Here is a 26974-nt window from a genome sequence, read left to right as displayed (position 1 = left end):
TCTCCTTAACAGTACCTCGGCTGTCTCACCACCTTTCTCAAGCTACTCTGCTTGTATGCACTCGTGTGCTTCAGGCAATGCTGTATACGCTCTTTCTACTAGAGAATAAAAAAGAACTAAAGATCCGATTCCCCATCTAAGCAGCAGAGCAAGAACAAAGGAAATTGTTTCACTAAAAATGCAGTGTGGAAGAATTGGAAATGGGAAGAGCATGGCAAATATCTGATCCACACGCTTAATTCCTTCTTTAAATTTTCTCAAAGGAAGGAAAATATTTCCAAGTGATACCCTGAACTCAAGGGCACCATACCTAATTTAGTTACACTTTGAATCACTTGTTAGCTCCGAAAAGGATATTCCCCTAAGTCACAAATTATCTTGAGCATTCAAATTCTTGCTGGACTTGGTGGTTTAAATATATATATATGCATACAGACACACACATTTTATTTACAGCTATTATCTAAGTCAACATCTTATTTTGACCAGTGGAATTTATCCTCAGCGCTTCGTAGTTGAACATTAATCTTAGCTTAGCGCCAATATTCTTGCTTTACCACCTTGTGTTTATTTACCCTGCACTTCTACAGAATGAACTTAATTTTAAAACTTTCGAGTTCTAAGTATGAACACGGGGATTTCCCCCCACGTTGAAAACAAACTTGTTTTCAAGCAAGAAATACCTAACTTCAGGCTGCCTTGGTGGCACCCCACCATAGGGTAGGCACAAAGGCTTGGTATCAGGGTCCTTCATTCAAGGTTTCGCCAAAGGGCAAGCCTTCCCGATGCCTCACTTTCGGAAGGCATTTTTCTCAAGTGTGATAGGATTTCTGGAGAAAGCATCTGCACTTCCCACTTCCTTCAGGGTAAGCTTTGCTTACAAGCAGCCCCCTCCTCGCCACTCCCAATGAAAAGGAGCAGCAGCAGCACAAGATAGGCTTTGTTTTCACCAATTCGGTGCCTCTGCAGTGAAAGCAGGGAAAAAAGAAAACCCTCGGCCTCTAAGCTTATGTTCCTTTCCCTTCCCTCCAAACATGAGGAGGAGGGTGGAAGGCGGAGCAGAAGCAACTCACCATTTACAGCTCTCTGGCTCTCCTGGGACTCTCCACCCAGCAGCAGAGCAAAGCAAGTTGCTTCATAAGGTTTTGCTACCACCTTCGGAAGGCAGCCAAATGTGCATCTACTCTTCTGTGTGCTTCCGGCCTCTTGGACAAACACAACGGTATCACCAGACAAGGCAGCTTGCAGTTTAAATTTGATTTCAAAGAAGAATGACGGTTTATCTATTTTGGCTTTTTTTTTTTTTTTTTAAAAACACACTGAAAAACAATAATTTTGCTTGTCAGTAACAGTAGTAAACTGCAGTTGTGACATGGCCTTCTTCAATGACAAAACTTCAAGTTAGCCAACATCTTAAGTTTAGCATGAACCCCTCAACTTCAAAACACATCTTTGATTTTGGGTCTCAGATGATTTTATAAGAACAGCTTTCTAAGAACGAACTTTTCGATTCTGGATTTACTTTTTAAGTTTCCATTTTAGGGTTACTTCTCTCTTACCATTTATTAGCTTGGAGCTATCCACTTAAGCCGTCCTGCCACAGAACTGTTACATAATACACCAGTCTTACATAGAGCTACGTTGGTTAATGATGGTATGGAAAGACAGCTATTGTAACTGCTATTGTTTTCAGCCAGGATGAATGAGCATCTCTCTGCTCATCAGGGTTCACCAGCACTTGCAGACAAACACTAGTTACCTACTGGAACCTCCTCCGGCACCAAAGGCAGATTTTGCTAATTTAATACCGCTTTCACTATGGTTTGGCAATATGGGTCTTTGGGACAATATTCACTGCAGTTCTTTACATCTTTCATCATCTGCTGTGAAACTCTCAGTTGCCAAAATGGTGTCTCCCCCCACCTACAAAATTAAGCGGATCATGCTGAACTAGTCCACCAAAAGGGTCACCAAGAACTTCAAAGTTATGAGCTTTGTTGATTCTCCATTTATTTTGAGAAATACAAAATATGAAAACTAGTTTACAGTTCTGGCACAAAAATGATGAAGCAATAAGCACAAAATTTCCTTTTTTTTTTTTTTTTTTTTTTTTTTTTTTTTACAAATAATGCTATACATTTTTACGATTTAAAAGTGCCTGTAGTTTTTTTTCACAGCAAATAACTTCATTTATCTATATCCTTTTTCTTAGTAAAATATTATATCTATTCAAATTGCACATTAACACCTTGGTGAAATAAGCCATATGTAAAGTTATAATAAATCTGTATTTAAAGCAGACAGTCATTAGAAACATCGAACAGAAGAGATTTGGCTTGGTTCAACTATCAAAGCCTAAACTGAATCTTAGATTGATGGGCGGGGTGAGGGAGAAAAAAAAAAAAAAAGACATTGACAGATATGGCACAGGTATGGATTAAATTACTGACAATTTGACAAAAAGTAATAAAGCATATTTGAAGTTCTTCATGGATCTAATACGCTGCTAAAACCTTGAGATGCAGGGGTTTAACTACATGTAGAGTGGCAAAATTTTTAGGCTGTTCATCATTTTTCCTAACAAGGCTATGAGGCATCTCCTTCACTGGACCTTAAGATAAGCGTGTTGGTGGATCAAGATCGGGCATAAGAAAACAAGAGGCCAAAGTTGTATTAGGTTACTGCAAATACAAATTACTGTTTTGACAACAGGGCAGCTGTAAAGTTTATCATTTAAAGTGAAATTTAGTAATTTGCAACAAGATAAATGAGAACAGTCAAGGATTATTTTTACTTCTAAAAGAGGAAAAAAAAAGAAAATAAACACAAAACAACAACAATAAACTCCACTGGCCTGGTTCAAACTTCCCGAAGTCCCAAGGGGTTTAAGCTACAGTTTGACAATCAATGCCACTACTTGCATAGTGCAAAATTAGGTGTGAACTCAGTAAATCTCTCCCAGACCAGGGCCTCAGTATTATTCTTGCTTCTTTAAAAATACTTGCACGGAATTATCATTCATTATTTGGAGAAGTGATCAGTCAAGGCTTTCAGAAAAAGTGCCTGGTGAGTTAAGATGTCCCACCTGAATTCTCAAGGACGCCCAGTTTTCACAGTGTGTGTGTGTGTGTGTGTGTGTGCTCTGACTTTCTGGATTATCATCTTAATCCTGTTTCTTAAATGCAAACTCTTTCAGAGCCCAAGTTGAAGATCCAAAAATTCAAGTATCTACCAAAGTCTTATTGGCTTGAAGTCCTGACCTTCATGCTTGTATTGATGTAAAGTCAATTTTATCAGTATTTCTTTCAAACTACAAAAAAAGTGATTCACTCATTTTGGTATCCTTTTGCAGAGGTTCAAAGTAGTATTTGATTTACATGAACATCTGATAAAACAAAAGCTAGTATAGATAATAGGGTCTCAAAAGCATTATTTCACTTTAACATAGCAACATTGACAATGGACATACAATAAATGCTCCTTTACAGGCCATTCACAGTAAGAAATGCACAGCACAGAAAACACATATGCAGACTAGATTCCTTTGCACTAACATCAGCTGTTTAAAAAAAGTACAGGAATACACACTGTTCTCAAAATTAATGTCATAAGCACACACAGCTTCACATATCAAAGATCTGCAAAGTCAGGCCCAGAGTGTAGGCTTTGTGAAGAATTCTGCAATGCCTCAACATCTGCAATGTGATGCAAGTCTAACCATACAAAATGAGACTGCCCATGTGACAGTCACCCAACTCTAATTTGTAAGCCAGACATTGAAATAAGTTTAGTCCCCATGGAAAGGAAAACCAGTGACCAACTGAACTGAGAAAGGGAAAATAAACAGCCTTAGTAAATTGCATTTGAAGTTCTTCCTGTTAATTATGTAAGGTCTTTCATCCTACTTGAATTGAATACTTCTTCCTTAAATGGGTATACAGAGTTTATTAATAAAGAATTTTGCCTATTTGGTTGTAAATTCCACTTTTGAGGAAGAGAAAGTGCCAAGTTTTACCAGCAATTATAGCTTCAGAGTTCAGACTGAGAATAAGACTTCTAAACACAGAGCAGGATTAAATACAAAGTTTGCAGCTTTGGGGAAAAAAAAGAAAAAAGCTCACAAGGCACTTGCTACAGTTAAATGAACAGTATATATAGTGCACCCTTATAACAGTGTTATGCATCAAGCTGTTTCAGTGTTAGAAACATAGATTTATTAGGAACAGCCATCATGTTCTGTGTATTCTGGCAGAGTTATGCAGCAGCTTTGATTCATACAATACAAGTGAAAAACTGAGTGATTTAAACAAATTCTTGCCACATGAAAGTCTTTTTCTGAAGTGATAAAATTAAGCATGGAATGTCATTCTGACACTCCCCTCCCTCTCTACCCCAACAGCTACATTCCTGCTACTGGAAAAGCCCAGTTTTTAATTACAATTGGTTCCATCATCAAGTAGTTTGGCTCATCATTTGCAGTTTTTCGAAATAACGTCCACAGCAGTAGCAAAATGCTACTTTCCTTTCCGGAGCCAAAACTGGCAGGTAAGAAAATAGTAAGCATCTGAAAGTTATACAACAATTTCAATGGCTTAAAATGCTGAAAGTCATAAAACACTTGTGATACTGGTTTGATTTTTCTGCTCACAATATACTTCAAAGGCCAGAAGAGCTACAGACCTGGTCAATCTCATAGCATTTCTCTGTGGGAATGGGTTCTTCATCTCCCTTTAGAAAGTATGTGTATATATATATTAATGCATACTTCTTAATTAATCCCAGACTGAGAAAGCTTGGATCATACAAGTACATCTGCCATCTTAAGGTGCATATTTGCATCTTGAATAGAATGAGGAAAGCTATCACGGACAGAAGGGCTTGTAGATTTGCCAAAATTCTAAATTAAAAACAGCCCCAAGACGTTTTCAACAAGGTGGTACGTGTTGCTGGGACTTCAATCTACTTCAGCCCAGAAAAATCATGGTACTTATTCTGTCTGTAAGCACCCATGTGAGAAAACTTAAGCATTTGTCCAGAATTACCACACACAGTCCATTCTGAAATTCTCCCTGGAGATCACAAAGTATCTCCCAAAATTTTCTCCAACTAAAAATCACCAAAGAAACCTAATCCTCACACTTTTGCATAGTTTGGCATTTTCTGGAGTTGTACTTGCATTTTCATTCATTGCTTTTGAGGGGACTCATCTGTCACTTATCCAGATCCTTTCACTCTAAAACCTTCAGGAGATAACCGAGTCCCACTTAAGCAGCAAGCTGTCCAGGACTGTTTAACATTCTTCTGTCCATTTAACAATAAAGACTACTCCGTTTTATCTGCACTTTCAGACTTTTCTCTTTGCATCATGCAGCGACGAACTATGCTGTCAAAACTTCCTAGGTAAAATAGGCCAAAGATGCGAAAAATGCCCATGCAAACAACCTAGAAACAGAGAGAAACAGTTTTCAATTCATGTAACCTCCTGCGATTGTAGTGTATTTACCCATGAAAGAAAAATGTTTCAAGCAAATATGCAATATAACCTCAAAAAGAACAAACTCATGAAAACCATGAAACACTGTTCAACAGTTCAGGATTAGTAGCTGTTATGAGTCTTAGCTTTCCTGCCAAACTGCTGCTTCAGCTTGAAAATAAATATTAGTTCAGTCTCAAGAATGGTTCAATCAAGAACCATTTAATGGAAAAATAATCAATGCTTGCATAACATTTTACATTTTCAAGTATTTTAGATTATAAAAATCATGATTATATGGCCTTCCCAAAATTACCTGCTGAAGACCTTCTGTAATAGAAGTCACTGGTGACATCCCACTGGTCAATATTGATAGCATGTAACCATCTGATCCAACTGAGCTGTTAAAGTTCCCTTGCTAGATGGGAGGAAAACAGTAATTAAGAAAAAGTTATTTACTCAGGTGTGGCAAAACGCAATGCGGTTTATTTTATCATTATTCTCATTGATCTAAGTTGACTTAAATCAATAACAGGAAATATTTATATGTAAAAACATTAACACAGCTAAGACGAGAAAATTAAAAAATACTGTGCTATGCAGCAACATTGATAACAAAAGAAATTCAATTAAAAATGATCTTCTCTCTTTAGAGAAGTGTGCTAAGCTACTGCAGCTTTCTTCGAGATAGATAAAAGACTAAATTCCTCCTTGAAAGCATGTGGAAAAGATGAAATATATTGACAAACAAGGAGAACAAGATGCAGAGACAGCATTATACTCTAACTCTGACAGGCCACCAATTGCTGCTGTAACTGAAGAGTAAAAAGCTGCTTGCCCTTTGTCTAGGATTAGTTTGCCTATGCAGGAAGGTTCCCTCTGCCCCCTCCTTTGGCTATTACAAGTGCTAACTATGCCTTCATCTGATCAGGATTTTCATTTGCTCTTCTCAAAACTGCAACACACACACACACAGTTTGCTAAGCAATTCAGCAGGCAGGAAAAAAGGATATAGGAGGACAGTCCAACCCCCAAAATTCCTTTTATTTTTTTTCTCCCTCATTTTTTTTTGGCTGATAGTCAGGAAATGGCAGCTCTACAGTTCCAACTCCCCAGCTTTTTCCATTTGTTTCTAAAAGACTTCATGCAAGAAAAAGGCTTTCTGGGACATGTGGGTCTAGACTCACAGAATGGAGAAGTGAAAAGACAAGATGATTTGCCTGAATCAGGTTTTGCAATGAATCTATGAATAGCAGAGGATATGAGATTTGGTTGAGGTATTTCCCTGCTCATACCTGAAAGGACTATGAGTTCCTACAGTACAGAGCTACTTTTAGTTGCTCAGCTGATGGCTTGAGTGCAAAGAGATCCTATCTGAATAAATACAGCACTCCAAGTACAGAAGGGATGACATTGGTTTCCTGCAAGTACCAACACAGAATGCTGTCCGAGGTTGTACTGGATATTCAAACTCACCACTCCCAAGATGATGTGTGCTGTATTTGAAAAAAATATTACAAAATCTGCACAATTAAACACCTGCTGCTGAGGCAAGTCATGTTGAGGATCAAGAGCATTTGCAAGTGTAAAATATAGTTTTTAAGATTTTAAGAAAGTGAAATTTCATGTGCTTGAATTCTTAGTAGCCTATAACCAAACTGTCCTTTGTGCCCAATTCTTCTCCTTTTCAAAAAATGAAGGCATTCCACAGCACAAATCATAAGAAAAACTCAGAAAGACAATATTCGCTTAACTATTAAGGGCAGGATTTTTTTTTTTTCAAACACTCAAATATTATACACTTAAAATGCTAAAAGCCAGAGAGCTATACTGCCCTTATTTATTGTAAAAAATATTTCAAAATTAACTCAAGTTCAAGATAAATAAGAATCTCTGAGGTTAGACAAACAACACTGAAGGAATAAAAAGCCGGTATAGTTTAATGCTTTAAAGAAAGTCATAATTTGTCTTTGAGACATGACATCATACTGCTGCATCATCTTGTTTTGTCTAATGCACTTCAGACACCTTTTAGTTCCAAGAAACTGTATAAAATCATTTGTGGGTATGTTGGTAAGAAGAGAAAAGAGAAAATGCTTCCCTTCCAAACTAACCGAAGAACACTGTTTCAGATAAATGATTTTGCATTTAGCTTAGCCATACTATTATATCTTTAAATAGGCATTACATGCAGTCACCCCTACAAAAGTCTTAATTAAATTATTTACTTACTATGGCATCTTTGACTATAACTCGGGCCACTTGTTCTGCTTGGCAAACAGATGAGGTTTCAGAAATCAGCTTTGTCTCTAAAGGCTTTAATAGGAAAGAGTATAAGTTTGACAAACACCACAGAGGAAATAAAGTATCAAGATTAATTTTTCTTTTGTTTCTTTTGTCTGATGACACTTATCACTGTTAGCAAGCAATATCATACTGCCTGCTTAAAAAACTGCCTTAAAGGTGAAAACATCTTCATAAATAAAAGTCTAAATTCATTAAGTAATCAGTCAAATTTTGTTTGGGTAATATTTTTCTTGTGCTTTATTACTAAAAAAAGAATTTCTTCCCCTCTCAAGTATTTTATTTTCAACATAAACTATCAAAACATTTAAACTGTGTCTTCAACACACATGAGAAAACGTGCTCATTTGTGGTTTGCACCAGACATGGAGAATAAGATAGGCCCAAAATATTTTGAGCTCCAGCAAAACAAAGTCACACAGATTTTCCCCCCTCAAATTCCATCTGCCAGCAACAACCACAATTCCTCTTTGCATTTTACTACTTTGTGTTTTAGAGTATTTATGCCATTTTCTCTCACTAGCAGAAAGCAATTATAGCAGTTATTTCGGCAATCAGAATTGCTTTTACAAGAACAAAAATCTGGCCTGCTGCAAGAACAAACACTAAAAACACGTTTTAAAAGTATCTAGAATCAAGTTTGCCATTCATGGCCTTTTTAAGAATTCAAGTGCTGATGGAAACTAAATGCATGGCAATCTGTTTGACTGCTTAATATATTATGATAAATGATTTTGTTGATAAAGCAAAAACAATACTAAATTAAAAAGGCACAAGTCAACTTGTAATGGCAAGTTCAGGTAAATGTAGTAAGTGACTTTTACATGCTTTCCCACCAGAGATACAGGTTATGACATCAGAACTGCATCTTATTGCCCCTAAGCATTTTTGATTCTACCTGCCAGTATCAACCAAACCTGAAAGAGGGAGGGAAATTTAAAAAGGTAATTATAATACTATCAAGTTTGAGAAAAATCAGGTGTTCAGGAGAGACAAACTAAAGTTAATGACATATTGAGGACAAAGTAAGCAAAACTCATTTATTATATACTGGGCTAGGCACCCAGACAAAGCACTGTTGTTTTTCAGGCAATTATCTTGAAGAGAAAAGTATAACTCACAAGAGGGATGTACCCTGGTACCTGACATTTTCCCCGACCCCAATTTTAGTATTACCAAACTGATTAACAAGGCCGGGTGGGAACAACCCTCCAGAAAACCCCATCTCCTGTGGGACTTAAACTGAATGTCAGAAATCAGTAGAGAGAAAATAGGCTGTCCTGAAGGGATGCATATCACAACAACAGGCATTCTAAATTGAGCAGCATGGAGTGCATGCAACAGTAATGTTAGAGCAACACAACAGTGCAGTGATTTGAGGTGCACTCATCAACTATCAAGCTAGGAGCAAGTCACCTGGAGACTGCACATGTGCTAAAAGAATGGCTAAAAAATGCTTTAAAAAAAACCTCTGTCCTCCCCAGGTCCCCCAAGATAAGCCAAATCTCATTGGATCTCTTTAAAAAAGACTTATCCTCGATTAATGATGCATTTGGATGAAACTGAGTATTATGAATAGAGTGTAAATCCAGAAGAAGGTGCAAATTATACAAGTATCTGCAGATACCTAATTCTGGCACTTTTTGAGGGGATGGTGGTGGAATATATTTAACATAAAACATCTATCTGAAGGTAATGAAACAGGAGTTATGTTATACAATCCTGCTGTTCTATACAAAGGATATAAGAAAATAGAACTGAACCCCAAAATGAACCTCCTATGACATACGACGTTGGAGGGCCCATCTATAATAGGCCAGTCTACTTAAATGTGAGATTTAGAGCTCACAGTATGCAAAAGTAGACACATTTTCACTGGTTAAATGAGATCGTTCTGAACAAGGGGCCTAAGGATGCACCTCTACCACCCTTTTCTCTTTTTTGTGTGAGGACATGCTATGAAGGGTAAATAAATTTTGAAGGTCAAAACATTCATTATTAAAGCTAAGTCTAACGAAAAAGGCCTACTGCCAACACTATCCCTCCCTGCCTCTTTTTTTCCCCTTTACTGTTTGAGGACATGTCACAGTTTGCTGAAAGAACTTTGGTTCATTTTTGATCTGCCACAAACATCAAAACAGTATTTTATTAGGAGGTAAGACTAGGATAATTCTGGATTATTAAGTTTTCCTACGAAAACTAACTGCAGTGTTTTTAAAGTTTACTATTCCATAGCAAGATTCAGTGGTCAGACTTTACACTGCATTTCAGATAAATTTCACTTAAAGCCAGAACAAACTACACAAAATTATCCCATAAGCTATTTAAGTCTGAATAGTCAAGTTGATAAAATTCAAGTATTTCATAAAGTCGTAATCTGCTCTAATTTCAAAAGCACTACAGAATTGAATGAAATCTGAAATACATTCCTTATTACGAAGCAAAGCTCTAAAAACATTATAGCATTACTAAAGAATTTACCTTTGTTTTACTTTCTTCTGCAAAGCCAGGTGTGTCAGTATCTGGAGGATAGGCCACTGTTATGTAGATATTATACGGTTTTACCTGTTTTATCACAGAAGTAAATGTTATCTTAATAAGGGACCTGTAAGTGTTGTCAACCTAAGTGTGTTAATTTCCCTTTTTTGGTGAAATACAGCAAGCATGAGTATAACCACTTGCAGCGTTAAGTTACCTTTACATCCAGCACACGCAAGACTGGAGCTATAGCTAATGAAAAAATAAAACAGCAAAGAATTTAGTCATTTGTGGTTTTTGTCTGTTTAATAAAATCTCTAAAAGCTTTGCATTTGACAATTTATTTAATAATTCCAAGTGCTTTTTAAGGGATCTAGGAGAAATGTGAAAATAATTTAGCTCTGATTTTTCAGATTTCAGTTTTAAATGGAAGCTGAATCACTGCTGAACACCAGAACCCAACTTGCTTGTGCCAATAAATTTTCACTGCTAGCCAAACATGAAAAAAGGTAAAAAGAAGACAAAAAACAAAACTCAAGTTTGGTATCTTTGAAAGGCATAATGCAGTCATGAGGCTTCTGAACCTGTGAAATAAACTTGGAAATACTGCAAATTTGTATTGCAATACAAACAAACAATAAAGGCATTCAAAGACTTAAGGTAAAATATTGTAAAGCCCTAAGCATTTTTTACTTATATTACAAAGCACTCTGTATGAAAGTACTGAAGAACCACTCCACAGGTCCATAAACTGTCTATTTTTAAAGAATTCAATCTTAAAAAAAAAAAAAAAAGAACCTTTCACCAGCTTGATATTCAGGGTGTCTGAAGAAAGATTCTTCAGTCACATTGTTTTATTTAGCAGCCATTAAACAGTTGAGAGGCAGCTTTACCACTCACTCTCATTCTGATCAAGGCAAAAAACTACTGAATAGAAAGCATTACAAATGAGGACATTAAAAGCATGTAGAATCAAACATTTCATATATACTCTGGACAACTGAAATATATGCACCTAACAGAAGAACAACAGCTGAAGGTATCAATTTCATATTGATTTTACCTGTCTTACTGCAATGATGAGTTTGAGAAGTTTCATATGCTTCTCACAGCACTTGCCATGGCCTCATAGAGAGCTTTGGAACTTATGACTTTAGTAGTGCCTGCTTGTACATTTATGGAGCCTTTAAATACTATTATGTTCTCATAAGAGAACTTTGAAATAGATTTTAAGTCTTGAGTGAAAAGTCTAAGCCTTTTCAGTTAAAAAGTTTGCACACATGGTGAGCTTATGCAACTGAAATCACCTTAGCTTCTGCAGCTTTATCCAGAATAATATCATTGTACTGATGCCAAAAAGCAGCCAACAGCACACACCAGCAGTGTTGCACAAGACAAATAAGAGAAAAAAAATGATTTATATTTGCTGGGCTATTAGTTACATATATGTATATTTAAACAAAAATACTTATTTTACACATACCTCCATTTGCAGGGCTTCAGCCAGTCCTCGAAGAGCAAACTTTGTTGGAGAATAAGCCGTATAACCAAACAGGCCCAACTGCCCAGCCTGAGATGATACAAACACAATCCTTCCCATCCGCCGTTCCTTCATGGTAGAAATTACTGCACGACTTGGGTAAACACTACCCAGATAATTGACTCCCATTAACCTCTGCATAAACGATATCAATGTGGTATTTAAGGATATGCAGATTCAGCAGCCTTCAAATGTTTGGTATCATTTCTCAAAAAAACATTTCAGGCTATTTTATTAATAAGCGTAACTGAATTTGCAGGCCTACCAGCTGGCAAAGCAAGAACAATTGCTTTCTAATCCACCTTTTCACAAACTGTTTATAGCCAAGAATCTCATCTCAAGTCAAGAAGAAAATCCATTCAATAAACAAGTCTTAATAGCATTTAGGATACTGATAATACTGTGAAACAATGGCCTTCATGAGGGAAAAAGAAACAACATATTTTAGGAAGAATCTGACTTAAACAGTGTCCGGGAAGCAATCCATTTATGCGTGATTTATGAAAACATACTGAAAGTTTAAAGAGCTTTCTAAAACAGGAAACAAGGAAAAAAAATCTAGGTCTTTATTCCTTTGAGATTTTAAATCTGTGACAGGATAAGGGGAAGTCTTTAATTCCACTCTCCAGGAGGTTTACAACACAACCAGTAGGCTGTACCATCCATGTGATGGGGAAATCGATAACCAAATCTTTTTTTTTTTTTTTTAAATCTGTACAGAGTAATCTCTGTTACTCCATCAGAGCAACAGCTTTTCAATCTGCAAACAACCTGGACATCTCAGGATTGATCTGACAATCAGATTTTTCTCAAATGGGTGAAAAAAGTATGAAAAAACATGTTCACCTAAAGAGGAGGGGAACAGAAAGAGAGAGAGAGAGAGCGCGACCAATTCAGTGCCTTCCACAGTGCACTGGGCTACAAAAAGACACATGAGGCTCCTTTGCCATCTTGAGGACTCATCCTGTCCCAAAGGGAGAACTCACTATTCTATCTTATCAGTTGACCAAGTTAGATAAAAAAACAACTCCAACCCTTGCAAATTTAAAGATATGTTCTAGCTCAGAAAGCTATCATTGATCATGCGTGTAGTTATTAATACAAACTCTACAAAGGTACCTGACTGTGGTTTAATTGTTGGAACAGCTGATTAACAAATCATTCATACAACAAAATACGCTCACTTACTTCAAAAGAATTCACTTCAATGTCCTCAAATTTTCCTGTAACTGACGTTCCTGCACAGTTTACAAGCAGGTCAACTGGCCCCAGCTTCTCTTGAGCCTGGAGCAGGGAGTGGAGGTTAAGAAACTTTCATTAGCAAGAAGCCTTTCTCTAGCACACGCGCGCACACACACACACAAAAACACCCCACAGTTACCAGTATCGTTATAAGCAACTATTTCCATCAGAAATGCATTGCATACAGATAAGCTGCTTAGGAAACTTTAAGAAACCCTGATAAATCAGTTAATTCCTTACTTGTTTTAGAACATTCTCCACCAGTTCATAGTCTTTAGATACATCAACAGAAATACACAGCACAACCTAAAAAAAATAAAGGTGAAAGAATACTTTACAATATAAGCCAAACAACTGTGGACTCCACATAACCCAGCAATATATCTTTTCCAGAAAAAGTAATTTTGACAGAACAGTTCTTATTTCTCCCACATTGAAGAAAGCAATATTCCATCTACCATTTATTCTAGTAAAATAAAGACAATGTTAATGTATGAACACTTCATGATCCTCCAAGCAGCTACTCACACGCAAAATAGAACTTCTAATTTACTGTATTAAAACGCACTATGGCTTAAGTTATTTACCTAAGTTTAGCAACAAATATTCCAGTTAAAGCAGTAAAAATGCCGCAGCTGAACTTTTATTAGTACTAAACACAAGTCAAACCACCAGTGTGGCCCAGCCTTATTTTTAAGGTGAGAAAAGAAAAAAAAAAACAAATAAACAAACAATAAACAAAAACAAGAACACTTTTTTGCAAATCACAGAAGACCATGATTGCAGAATCTTGCTCTGAAACTGCACAAATCCCACCACAAAAGACATTTCCTAGAACTTATAAAGCACAAGCATTAAAAAAGCTGAAAACTTTTTAGAATGATGATATACACTGGCCATCTTTTTCCACAATCTTTTTAAGAAGATTAACTTTAGCTGTATCAGAGTTAAAAATTATGAGAGACTGATGGGTGACACAACGTCACAAGTATGTATATGGCAACCAGAGACCATGGGCTTTTTAGTTTTCAAGATACAGACACAGGAAAATGAACACTGGCCCAGGGAGGAAAAGACAACTGGTAAGAGTAGTATCTTTTTTGTTGCAGATGGAAGTTAGGCACTTATCGTTTGAAAGCTTCAGGCAGTCTCAAAATCTCACTTTTGGAGCTCCTTCAAAATGACTTATGGCCAAAGGAAGGACAGGTTATAAGTGATACCCCAAGGTCAGTGAGATCACTGCAAACTCCAGTCACCAGTTTGTCATTAGTATCCTCATGACCACCTGTCACAAAGTATGGGGACACAAAGAAGTTACTACAGCATAACTGAGTGCTGTGGCACCTAGTCATGCATCTAAACCAGAGTTTTGCCCCTGGTCAGGCTGCATCAACAGAATCTGCTTGCCATTCCTGTGCAGCAGGTTGGCTACTCCTGCCTCCCAGGACTGCAGGAATTTGGACATCAAAGTGAACTTGTGGTGCGAGTTATTGGTGGATCTTCATGCATCCCCCCCACCTTGGGGCATTTATTACCTTTTGCAAGTACTTAACTTTTATGGAAATTTGAGAAGAGAATAATAGTTGAGTGAAGGAGACATTGAAATATTAACTGGATGTCTCAGTAAGATCAGTGAGGCTTCTACTGTTCAAATGACAGTTCTGTATCAGAATTAGAACAACTGATTAATGTTCCAGACTCCATATACCTGTCATTCATACAGCAAGCAACATACCCGAAAGCTACCTCCACTTTTATTGCCTACTGTAACTTTTTATAATTAACTTCTTTGCTTCTATTATGCTTCTGTTTTCATCTTCTGTTAAAACATACTCATTACTCTCACTTTCCAGAGCACGCACTGTGGGAAACAGAGTATGCTGCCAGAAACAGTCTAATTTCCCCACTCATTCCTCACCTTTTGTTCCAAAGGATGCATTGTGTTTGCTCTTAATGTAGCTTTCACAATAGAAGCTACATTCAACTCCCTGTGAAGTAACCGGGAGGATTCCATACCAGGAAATGGATTTAAAAATTAAAAAAAAAAAAAAAAAAAAAAAAAACACCACACACCATTCTAAGGGCAAATATTTAGTCTTATTGCAAAGCTTCAACCATAAAAGCTGCACCATCAGCACTCTAAATAAATCACATGCAAATGCTTTTAAAGGAACATTTGCCAAGCCAAACACTAGCATGTACACAGGTGCCAGAAACTATGTTGCCCATGCAACCTGGTTCCATGCATGCAGCAAGAGACAAATTTTGATGTTAGATAATAATATAAAAAGTAGTTTTTTCTCAGAGTCTTTGCCTCCTAGTCTCTCATCTAGTAAATGGAGCAATCCACCTGTGAAGCAGATGCTTTCCAGACATCATCCTTCCCTGAACTCATTCCCTAATCTTTTTGTATCTCTCTCAGTCCAGCTATCCCCACTCCCAATTCTTGTCTGATGTGTCAGTGCAAACTGTGCTCCAAACTCCTCGCCAGTTCTATTCTTTGAAAAGGGGTCAGTGAGACTCCCTCTGGGAGCCTACAACCCAGCAACAAGTACAGAAGACTCAGGCTACCTCCATCATCCCTAGTACTACGCAAGCCTAAGGATGCTACTACAGAAAAAGTCCTCTTTAGTCCACATTGGGGTTGAAGGTACTTTCTGAGATTTTAACAAGTAACCAGTGAGTAGGCATCAAGTACTACTAAAAAGTCCGTCAAGCTCAGGAAGATTTTAAACAAGAACATCCTGACACACTGTTTCACAAGGGATTATCTTCCTTGGAAAGCTTGGGAAACTACTAGGGCAGCTAAAAGAAAACTATTTCCGTGTTTGGTTGATTTTTTTTTTTTTTAATGGAAAAAGGATAGTCCATCCTCACTTCAAGTGGCTTAAATTTTCAAAACAAGGTTGATCTGAGTAATACGGTATAGAGAGGTGAAAAACAGAACCCCCCTCTCAATTTGGCCAATTTTACAGGTATTAGCAAGTGAAGACAGGATTTTATAAGTGGAAGTATTGAGAAAATAAAGTGCCATCTAATGATAACATGCTTCCAAACTTTGGGCTTTTTTTTCAGTGTTTCTTTTCAACATACTATCAAATTTTACCAACTCAAACTAAACTTATGTATTCACTACAGTCAATAAGAAACAGTATCCCTTACCACCTAAAACTACCAAATAAATTGCATGAATTTGTAATCATATAAGTAACAAAGATCTGGAACACAGCGATCTCACTGTTCCCCTCTCTCCTTGATTAGTAATATTGTGAAAAAAATAGAGATTCATCTTGATTTTTTTAAAAACAACAAACTTAACTCCTTTAAAGTGGTACCTCAGAAGAGCTCTAAAACAATGCGCATACTATTTATTCACCAAAGCTCTGAATTAATTGCGCGCTGAACTTTTAGCACTTGCAAGGCTCAGAACTTCACAAAATTTATCTGTTAGAGTGCTTTATCAATGAAAAGAATAAACATGGCAAAGTGCATTAAACCACGAAAAGAAGCATCCAAGCTTCTTTTACAAGACAACAGCCATATTTACGGCTTGTAAAAAGTTGTGAGGGGGATTTTAGGTGGAGATGTCTTCCACTTGATCCTGAAAACTACAAATGCTTATCTACTAATAGCTGCAAAAGACAGATATCTAAAAATGTCTATAACACCTACAGTTGAAGGCATCGATCTTTTCCTCTGAGAAAAGCAGACTGATGCACTTGCTGAGTGACATAAAATGCGGTAGAGTGCAAAATACTGCATTTTAGGCAGACAGGTATTTTTTGAATTCAAATAAAAATAAGTGAGGTCTCAGTATTATGTATCAAACTCTTGTGTTTTATAAACGACATTACCAAACTTATGCTGTAGTCACTATCTTACAAACAAAACACATTAGCTATTTGTAGCAGTGATCTTACCTGCTTATCATTAACAGAATACTTTTCTATTTCCTTCTTGGTCTGCAACAGCTTGTTCTGAAATGGATATAAGAACAGCTAAAGCATTGCATTTTAATGGCATGTTAGTCTTCAATATTTCCATAATGGGTTAAAATGTTCTCTAAAAAAGTTACCTTCAAATACATATAAAATTGACATCTTACAAATTGATGAATATATGATCAAAACACCAGCTTCATTAAGATAGCAGAACTCATTTATCAGTTTTTCACTTTATCTACTAAATTTAGAAAGATTTCTATAGTAGATTTATTGCTTCTGTTTCATGTAACTGCCCAGAAGACCTAAAACTATTTTTAAGTATTTCTTTTATATTTATATAATATTGCATACACTATTCTGAAGCACATAAATGTCACAGAATTACCATAGAAGTTAAATGAAAATTCAGTAAATTCCAACTGTCATGCTCTCTTCCAGAAGAAGAAAAAACCCAACTAACCAAACAAAAACAAACAAACAAAAAAAAACACACACAACTGTAGCTCTACCCAAGGTTATGCAAAGTCAGTCCTCAATTTAAGTTATTGAACACTGAAAAGCAGATATTAGTGTGTGTGTGTGCATGCACACATGCAATTTAAGAGCTTTTATTTCCTGAAGAATTACTTTTCTCCCCAATCAAATACTCCATTGTTAAAACTTAGTAGTTCCAAGTAAATTTTACTAAGTTATCTTTAAAGAAGCAAACAAATAAACAAAAAGGACATGAAATGTCTTGATGAGTAGCTTTTGACTAATATAAGGTACAATGAAATGATTATCTGGCCCCAGATTATCCTCTGAATTTGAAGTATTTATTCTTAATTTCACAGTTTTCATTTATGGTAGGAAAATTTTACACTTTTGGAAAGTACAGGACTCTTTTTGCTTTTTTCATGTACCACAAATTTAGGCATTAAAAGCACAAGATGCCATTAACAGAAGCAACAGAACTTGTCAGAGTTTTAAGCCAAGCTTACCACAAATTCTGTGCTGGGCAACACTGGGTAACATGTAGGCAACCTCCTTCCCTCCCTCCCCCAGTGCACTGATTAGAAATAAGTAGAATCCCCTTAAGTACAATGAAAAAGAAGCATGACTAGTTACCAGTTCCAAAATGATTCCCCACCAAGAAAGATTTGCGAACACACTTCAGCCAGTAAAGGAACACATAAATTTACCTCATCTCTTGCAATCAGTGTTATGAAAGCACCTTGCTTATAACATTCAATAGCAATACATTTTCCAATTCCACTGGAGCCTCCAGTTACCTAAAAGTTATTTAAAAATGGCAGCATTAGTCTATTATTCTCATCCCTTCTCCCATATCATAAAAGCCAAATGAAATTAAAATTCCAAACATGCACTGAGATTAAATATCCAATGAAGTCTGAACACACAAAACTAGTTAACATAACATGAACTAAAAATATACTGATGAATCTCTGTTTCTATCCCAAAACCGAAATTATACCTCAATGCTTTTTCCCCCCCCTCATTTCTTATCGCAGAGACACTTATATCCACTCCCATGCAGACTCTCATATGTTTTTGATCAAGCTCTGTGTGTTATTTCTAAAAAGACTGATATAGTTTGGAACTTGAAATTATTAATGTTAGAGATAAGAACCCGATTATATACTGTCCCTCCACAACTGATCACAATTCAAATTACCTGTAGAAAGAAAAAATATAGATCATGTAAACATAAACAGGATTTAAAAAACAAACAAAAAATCAAAAAATCCACAAAAACAAATACAACAGTTGTTCTTCATATTTTGTCTCTAGCCACCCTCCAATCAGGTCTTTGGGCTGTCTCTACCATCAATCAATTTCAGCTGGGTGCAGATCCCAGGAGCCAAGCCTTCATTACATTTTCTTATTCAAAATTATGGTATAGAGGAAGAGTCTAACACACAAACAGGAAATAACAGTTTGTCTGGAGACAAATACAGAGTGATGGCTACAGGACTGTATCATAGGTTGCAGAAGCAGAGGCTATGCCAATTTACACTAATTACAGGTTAAAACCACCTTAACACCTTTCTTGCTTCCCTCAAAACATCTACACCTGAATTCCACACAGAACATGGAATAGAGGGCATTCCTGACCTCTTTTTGACTAAAAAGAAAAATGCCTGTCTTATATTGCCTTTCAGATGACATGTTACAAGTTCCCATAAACACAGTCTCATTCAGGCAGGCCTTTAGCCCTTAAACAAAAAAAACACACACAGATACCTTCTTTATATGCCCAAATTGCTCAAAACAAATTTAAATATGCTATTAGGGAATAAGTGAGAAAATATTGCAGCAAAATAGCTAGAACTAGTTATTGTAAAGAAAACAAGCTACTAAATTCTGCAATAGAGATTTCCTAATAATTGGAAAATGTGATACAGATTCCTCTGTGAGGAGTCTTTTTTGTTGTTGTTCTTCATGAAAACTGTTCAAAAGGTTTTTTGAAAGTAAACTATCATCTTCATTTTTGATAAAGGAAAATGGAGGCAGTAGAAGAGCCAAGCTCCTCTTTCTCTAAGCACATGCCTATCAAAAGCCTTGATATTGAAATATTTGAAAAAGGTTTCTCATGGCAAAATAGTTCTGTTTTCATAGACACATCCTCAAAACATTCCTTCCATTCCTGGGGGAAGGAAAGAATATGAAGAGTCAGAACTCCAGAAGTACACTTCCATGAGTCACCAAACTCTTCTTTCACATGAGCGTTTTATCACTAGCCTTCAAAAAACAGCTTAGCATATGGAAAATAATCTCAGCAAACAAATACTTACAACATGGTCTGCAGCTTTTGACTTGTTTGTCTGCAATCACAGAGTAAGAGAAATAGGAGTAGTACTCACATGCTTGGCCTAATCTCTTCAGGCTTCCTCTGTTATTAGCAATAGTTGCTTCATATTATCTTCTAATTGACTATCTGCAAGATTAACTTCACTGCACAAACACCTAGAGATGACTCTTGGACACAGTGCCACTTCTGGAAATGACAGCGCTGGTCTTTAGTACTCCAACCCAAGAGCAACTGCTTTTAGAGCAAAGTAGGTCTGCAATTTCGGGTGTGTGCACATGCATGTGTGGACATGTGCACACACAGGTGGGTGTGTACAAATGTTTTGGGACTTCAGTAAAACCCCAAAATGAAATACTTCATGATGGAGAGAAGTTAAGATTTTGAGAGTACTCACAGAAGAGCTCACATTTCAGTACATCACTGGAAGAATTAAAAAACTCAATTTGATATATTCAGATTGACCCGAGTTCAAAAGCACTTATGAGCTACTTTTACTGATTTTCAACATAAGAGCAACTAATGAATGCACAAGGAAGACTTGTCCCAATACCATTTTTTGCCTTATCAATGAGTCAAGAGACATCTGATTGCTGCCTGCACAAATGGCTGAGTATCACAAAGAGGTCAAGTAGACCAGGGCTTGAGGACTTTTGAAGATGAAGCTACTCTCATCATGGCTTTCACTTTTCTGACGATTCTAACATTCACTTCAGAAAGACAACCTCTGAAGCCATGCAGAAAAGGGAAAAAAAAAAAAAAGTCTATTTAGTCATGCCAGAGCACACTGAATGGCTCTCACATCAGATACATCACTGACAAAAGGCAGAATCAATTAGCAGAGAGCTCTTCTAGTTAGGTGGGAGGTTGCTACTAATACGTGGGATGTTGTCACTAATGCACACATCTTTCAGTAACATTCACCACGAATGCCAAGATAACAATTGAGAACACTAGTAAAATATTAGGTTTGTGTCATAATGAAGCTAGGCTAACTGAATCTATGAAATCTGTTAGGTAAATTACAGAACTCATTACCTTTTACTTAGCAGCACTGAATGCAAACTGGCTTCCTGTTTTTAGATGGTACTTTAACATAAGGTACTTAGTTGTTGTGAACCAGAACCTCCCTGTAATCTGCTCCAAGTGGTTAGTATGCCTGACTACATTCAAAATGACCTCTTGTTGAACCATTCAAACACAGCCAAACCACAGGGCACACCACTCCCCATACCAGAGCCTCAATGCTGACACCAAGACTGTTGCTCCTTACAGACGACTCAAGCCCACAACTGTTACCAGGTCCTGCTCAGCACAGGAATGGCCAATGACCAGAGCTGACCCTTCCACAGGCGTTTAGCTCTGAACAGTCTGAATGGGAGGTGCTTGCAAACAGACAGTATCTTCATAGTCTGCCATGGCTAGTCCACAAACTTTGATAAAGGGCATTCGGAGTTTTGCAGAAATTGCAACATGTTTTTTAGAAAAGTTAATGCGGGGGGGGGGGGAGGTGGGGGAAAAAAAAAAAAAAAAAGGAAGGCGGAGCAGAGGGAAGCAAATGATGTTCTCTTAGCAAGAACAGTTTCTAAACATTATCCATGGAGTTAACAGAACACTGCTTTTGCTGCAAACCCATGGGTTTATGTCACATCAAAGCAAAGTACCTTTGCAGAGAGACAGAAAGAAAAAGGAGGAAGGTAAGGAAGGTGCAATATCTGTCACCGGGCTGTTTGATGCATGTGAAGCACGGATGACAGCCTTATCCTATCTATCCTCAATTTCCTGTTGACAGTTACAGCCAACTATTCAAAGAATTGTTTATTCTTATAGGTAATGTGGGTTAGCATGTAGCCTGTGACCTGAGAAGAAAGTTAAAGCCTATGGCAAAATAAAAGCTACATGAAAATCATTCTCAGGCTTTGGAAAGAGGAGGAAAGAAGAGAAAAAAATTTAAAAAACAAGGAGAATTTCAGCATAAGCAGCAGCATCCTTAATGCACAGAAACACCTTTTATATTCTTCATTTTAGAAGACTTTTCATTTCAAGCCGGAAATAAAGCAAAGAATCTTATACATCTAAATGCCTGAAATAATTTGACGGCAGAGAAGTCATTTTTATTTAATGGTGCTTACTGGGACCACAATACACAACTGAGAGGAGGAGGGGAAAAAAAAAAAAAAAAAAGACCACTAGTAATTTAGAGGTCTGCAGATCTCCACCATGAATAGGAGTTCTATTATTTTCAAAGAAAGAGATTCATACAACCATGATTCCTCTGGAAAACATGCCTGGCATAACAGTGAGCATCTTCATTACACAGCTGACTCTGGCAGAGAACAGAGGAAAAAAACAATGAAAACTAACAACAAAACAATCAAACAAACAAGTGCATTCTGCTTCACCTCTCTATCCCCAAAAGACTGTCAGGGCCAGTTATTCAGTTTCAACTCAAGCAATAAATATAATAAAATAGCAATTAGCAGTGTAGAGGTGTAATTTTTATATAGGATGAGTGAAAAAAATCCCGACAAACTGAAAATTAAAGAACAAATGAGTAAGTACGTAAGAACATCTGAAATAGTATCTGAAGTTACATAATACCCTCCCTCCAGAAACATAAAGACTTCCTTTTCAAAGAAAGAATAGTTTCCAAATAAAACTATTTCTGAAGCATAAGAAGTATTTATTGAAATGTATCTTAAAAAATTATATTATGGAAAAGTGATAATTTGCTCCTTCAAAAGGGATAATGCAATTTACAGTTCTTTATTCCCTTTTCTCGCACTAAAAAAAAAAAAGTATGTGTAAATGTTAATACATAATTTAGCTAAATGCTATTAAAGATGTACTGTAATATAGAAATTTCCAGAAAGATAGACTGGATTTAACTGAGGCCTGATAAAGCTTATTAAATGCTGAACTATAGTGCTGAGCTACAGTCTTATCGGAATCCAGGCATATACTGGAAGAAAACTATATAAGAAAATTATGTATTTAGATTCTGGACCTCAAGACTTGAGTAGAAGGTCTTAAATATTACGGCCCTTAAATAATTTCCAGAAGTCTGTCATTTCAGTAGAAAAGGACATTCGATATATGATGTGTAAACTCACTTTGGACACACAGCATGGAAATTGTCCCTAAATAAGATTTCTAGCTTACAATACCATTATCCAGTATTTTTCCCCCTCGCACATTACACTAGAAAATCAGCCAAATATACAGAGCTATTATTAATGGAACCTACAAATCTAAGACACAATGAACTTGGTAAAAACTGTTCTGTATAGCATTAGCTTTCCTAAATATTTTAGGCATCGAACCAACACCAAAGTAAAACAAGTAGTTCCACCAGCAGCGGTCTTAATAAAATTATTTTCCTGAACACTTGTTTCATGAAACTGAGATAAATCTACAGCTTTTTCCTTCATGAATATTCTAATACAATGATTTCTCTAGCTGGATTTTCAGTTTTATAGAGATTGCACAAATACTTACTTTCTTTTGAGACCTCTACTTGTGCCAAATTCACCTTAAACTGCTAATGTAATTAGCAGTAGTGTTTACGGGATAGGGAAGAGTGTATTCTTGTTAGAGAATATTTCCATCATTTTCAATGTGACTTTTTTTTAAAAAAAGAGTCATTTCATTTATGAAAAACAGCACAGTAGCTTTTAGATAAAAAGTTTAACCCATAAACAAAAAGTAGAACTTGGAATAAAAGCAGAATATAGGAAGCAAAATACCAACAATTCAAAGAAAAACCCATTAAACTTCTTATTGCTGCCATTTCTGCATAAGATGCACAGATGAACCCCTTAAGTCTGCTTCACCTTTGCTCTTTTTCAATACTGAAGGATTTCTAAAACTTCCTGCTTCAGTAGCATTACTCCTGTGGAGACAAACACCCATAGCTAGAAATCCTTAATGCAACTTCTAACTTATGTCACACGGTATATGATGCTGCAAAGGCAGTTTCAGGTTTCAGTACTCAAGTAATACAGTATTGCATAAAGCAATTTAGGAATACTGCTGCAACTTGCACAGGTGTAAATTATTCTGGGATTACTGCATCCTTCAAATAAACTTGAACAATAAATGAACAGAAAAAAATAAGCCATCACCCCAAACTCAAAAACTGTAATTTACAGTAGCTGCAAACTCATTTTTAGATAAAACGCTTAATTTTGGGAGGATTATCCCCAACTCCCACTGAAACACAGGGCATCTGCAAACTCCACTCGAAGGCAAGTTTTAATAAACTGCGAGCTACAGCTTCTCTGCATATCTTAGGCATCTAAAGCTAAGTCAAAAGAGCTAATTTTAAGGCCCCAATTCCTTTAACCACGTAACTCATTTGCATGACCAAACTCCCAACTTCTTGCTCCATCTGCAAGCATCTCGGTACAGCTCTCCTTCCTACCCCTTCCACCCCACCCCAAGCAATACATTCATTAATAACTTTTTGCGGTGCACTAATCATGAATTGTTTCAGCAGCACATTCTGCTGAAAACTTATTTCTAAAGCCTTATTTCTACCACGCTAACAATATGCACTCAAAACACTGCCTAGAGACATGGATATCCACGCAAAGATGAGAAGATGCGTATGTGTCATCTGACCACTTCCTTCACGTTAGCCTGCTAGCCTCCCTGCTCCTTCAGCCCGATGCACCTTTCAGAGCAGGCAAAGCAGGGACGCTGCCTTTTGCGCATACGGCTCCAGTACCTCGGCAGGTGCTAAGAGAAGAATAAAACGCGCTGCAAGCGGCAGCGTGAGGCACACCGAGTCAATACCCCAAAAAAGCACCACTGGGAGCGGTGCCGGCCTGTGCTCCTGGCGACTCAGGGCACTGCCTGCAGAGAGCCTAGACCGCACCGCTTGTCCGAGCCGCCCGCACGGGTCATGTCCTCGTCACTCGGGGCTTGACACTGAGGTCGCTGAGGGGGCTGCCAAATTACCTCGGGAGCCGCCAGTGACCCCCAAGCCCGCAGCTGACCCCGCCGCGGGATGCTCCTTCCCGGCTCGGGCACGCGCCACCCGCTCCCCGCCGCCAACGGCCGCCCGCGGCGGCGCAACGGGCGAAACGGCCGCGCGGCGCGGCGTCGGAGGCCGCGGCGGGCGCCCACTCACCACGACGTGCGCGCCGGGCAGCTTGAGGGGCTTGGGGCTGATGAGCGGCGACACCATGTAGAGCAGGAGCACGAAGGCCACGATGAAAGCGGCCGCCAGGAGCAGCATGGCCGGACGGGCGGGCGGGCGGGCGGGAGGCGGCGGCAGGGCCCGAGGGGCCGCAGCAGGAAAGGGCGGGGCCGCGGGGGGCGGAGCCGCGAGCGCCACAGGAGCGGGGTGTCGAGCGCGGCTGCCGCCGGCGGGAGGGGGAGTGTGCGCACCCACCGCCCCGCGCGCTCATTGGCTGGCGCGGCAGGCGCGGCGCCGGGATTGGCCAGAGACGGAAGGGGAGGACGCCACGGGATTGGCTGGCGGGGCGGGACGCGGCGCGCGGATTGGAGCCGCAAGGTGTTTGCGGGGCGGGGGGGAGGGAGCACCGCCGCACACGCCCCGCCGCGCCGCGCCGCGCGGTCGGCGAGCGCCCCCTGAGGGGGCGCGGGAGCGCTGCGCGTGCGCCCCCAGCGGGCGGGGCGGGGCGGGCGGGGCTGCCACGTGACGGCGGGCGGTGGCTTCCCGCCCAAAGCAGGGGCGGGAGAGGCCGTTTGTGGCCAACGTCCGTTTGGGATTAAGAAAATAGATGGCGACGCTGCGCGGCAGCATGGGGCCTGTCTTTGTGCTTATCTTTTGTAAGCACACGAGGAAGCCGAGCGCCAGCGGCTATAACGCTGATTCTGCCGCCGTTCAGCGGTTGGGGTGGCTTAGGCGACTGCCGGCGGGAAGGGGAATGGCGCGGGGCAGTGCGCCTCGTAAGTCCATACGGCGGCAGCGTCTGGTGCCGGGGTGGTTTGGGTGACAGGGAAGCTTCAGAGCCCCCGTCACATCTTAACACCGTGGCTTCCAGGAAGCGCGGGCGCGGCGAGGACCGGTCTCCAGAGCCGCTTAGCTCCAACAGCTGCTGGCTGCAGCTCGCACCGCTTGGCTGGACTGAAACTAGCTCTTTGCAGCGTCTGGGTGAACCTACAGGTTTTGTGTGCTGTTTGTATGAATAAATGCACATAGATTATAGTGTTTTTTTTTTCCCTGCTTTAGGACATAACAGCAGAACAAGGGTTAAAATGGAGACCCTTTCTAGGGCTGTCTAAATAACCTGATCCCATATACTTGTTTTTTTATGTTTCTGACTATTCTGGCCTTAGGGTGCAATTATCAAGTTGTAACTGAAGAAGAATCCCCTTCCAATTAGTTTTGCAATTAGTTCTTATACAGTGTCTTTGCGCAGTGCACAGAGCAAACTTGCAGCCCCGGAGAGATTGCAATCAGACCAAAAAAACCCCACATATATAAATATATATGTCACTAGGCAAGAGGGTGTGTGGAAGGGTGTGAAAACAATGTTGGAGAGGAAATTAGAAGTGAGTAGGTGGAAATGGGAACAGAGTTGTAGGCAGGGATTAAGACATTTCCAGGGGAACCTGAATTTGCTGCAGTTAAAAACGGAGGAGAGCAGGAATTGCCTCAGAGATTGGAGTGACCCAGAAGGTCTTTGGTGTCGTTTTGGCTGTGTGCTGCAGAAGTGGAGGTATGAGGAGATGCAAGGAGCCACCTCAGAAAGATGGTATTTTAGTTCCATTGTTAGCAGAAGTCAAAATAAGATGTGGGCTTGAAAAAGCAGTGATGAAATATGAAATATGTTTGGTTCCTTCTTCATATATAGGACAGTTGATGTATGTTATCTTACCAACAACAGTGTTCAATTAAGATAGAGCAGGAGATTGTTCAGGTAACAAGATAAGACTATTTATAGACTTCAACCACAGAAGATGGTGAGACTCTAGAAATTCATGTCAGCAGTATGGAGATAAAACACAAATCCATATTTCACAATATAATTATGCCTTCAGCATGAAGGTGAGATGAGGACATGGATGAAGTAAATCACCTGCATTAAATTTTTAGTGAAGCAAAAGCTAGGCATAATGGAAACGGGTCTTTAAAAGTCTGGAACGCATGACATGAACCTGAGCAGTCACAGTTATGCTTCTATATTGCTAACCACATTTTAGAAGCCTTT

The 26974-nt window shown here is 38.7% G+C and overlaps 1 protein-coding gene across 1 annotated transcript; it reads right to left on the bottom strand.

Annotated features, from left to right (window-relative positions):
* Positions 1-4921: 4921 nt before the first annotated feature.
* KDSR (3-ketodihydrosphingosine reductase) lies at positions 4922-25062 on the bottom strand. Its single transcript, XM_088521335.1, has 10 exons — positions 24925-25062; positions 18163-18252; positions 16958-17014; positions 13278-13343; positions 12984-13079; positions 11739-11930; positions 10259-10342; positions 7706-7789; positions 5790-5891; positions 4922-5442 (listed from the first exon to the last, which is right to left on the bottom strand). Exons 1-10 carry the CDS (start codon positions 25030-25032, stop codon positions 5323-5325), a joined length of 999 nt encoding a protein of 332 aa, XP_088377461.1. The 5' UTR covers positions 25033-25062; the 3' UTR covers positions 4922-5322.
* Between the last annotated feature and the right edge of the window lie 1912 nt (positions 25063-26974).

Source organism: Tinamus guttatus, unplaced genomic scaffold (assembly GCF_059628265.1).
Source record: "Tinamus guttatus ecotype Peru unplaced genomic scaffold, ASM5962826v1 Tinamus_guttatus_pri_ptg000117l, whole genome shotgun sequence".
NCBI classification, from domain to species: domain Eukaryota; kingdom Metazoa; phylum Chordata; class Aves; order Tinamiformes; family Tinamidae; genus Tinamus; species Tinamus guttatus.
Note: the sequence above shows the minus strand (reverse complement) of the source record. Positions and strands in the feature narration are given on the sequence as shown.

Excerpts from the sequence above, each read along its gene's own strand:
- KDSR (XM_088521335.1), bottom strand. The coding sequence starts at position 25,032 with ATGCTGCTCCTGGCGGCCGCTTTCATCGTGGCCTTCGTGCTCCTGCTC. Across the intron at positions 11,931-12,983 it reads TTGAAGTGAATTCTTTTGAA|AGGTTAATGGGAGTCAATTA; the intron begins GTAAGTGAGCGT and ends TCGTTTATGCAG. Across the intron at positions 10,343-11,738 it reads CTGAAGCCCTGCAAATGGAG|GTAAAACCGTATAATATCTA; the intron begins GTATGTGTAAAA and ends GTGATAAAACAG.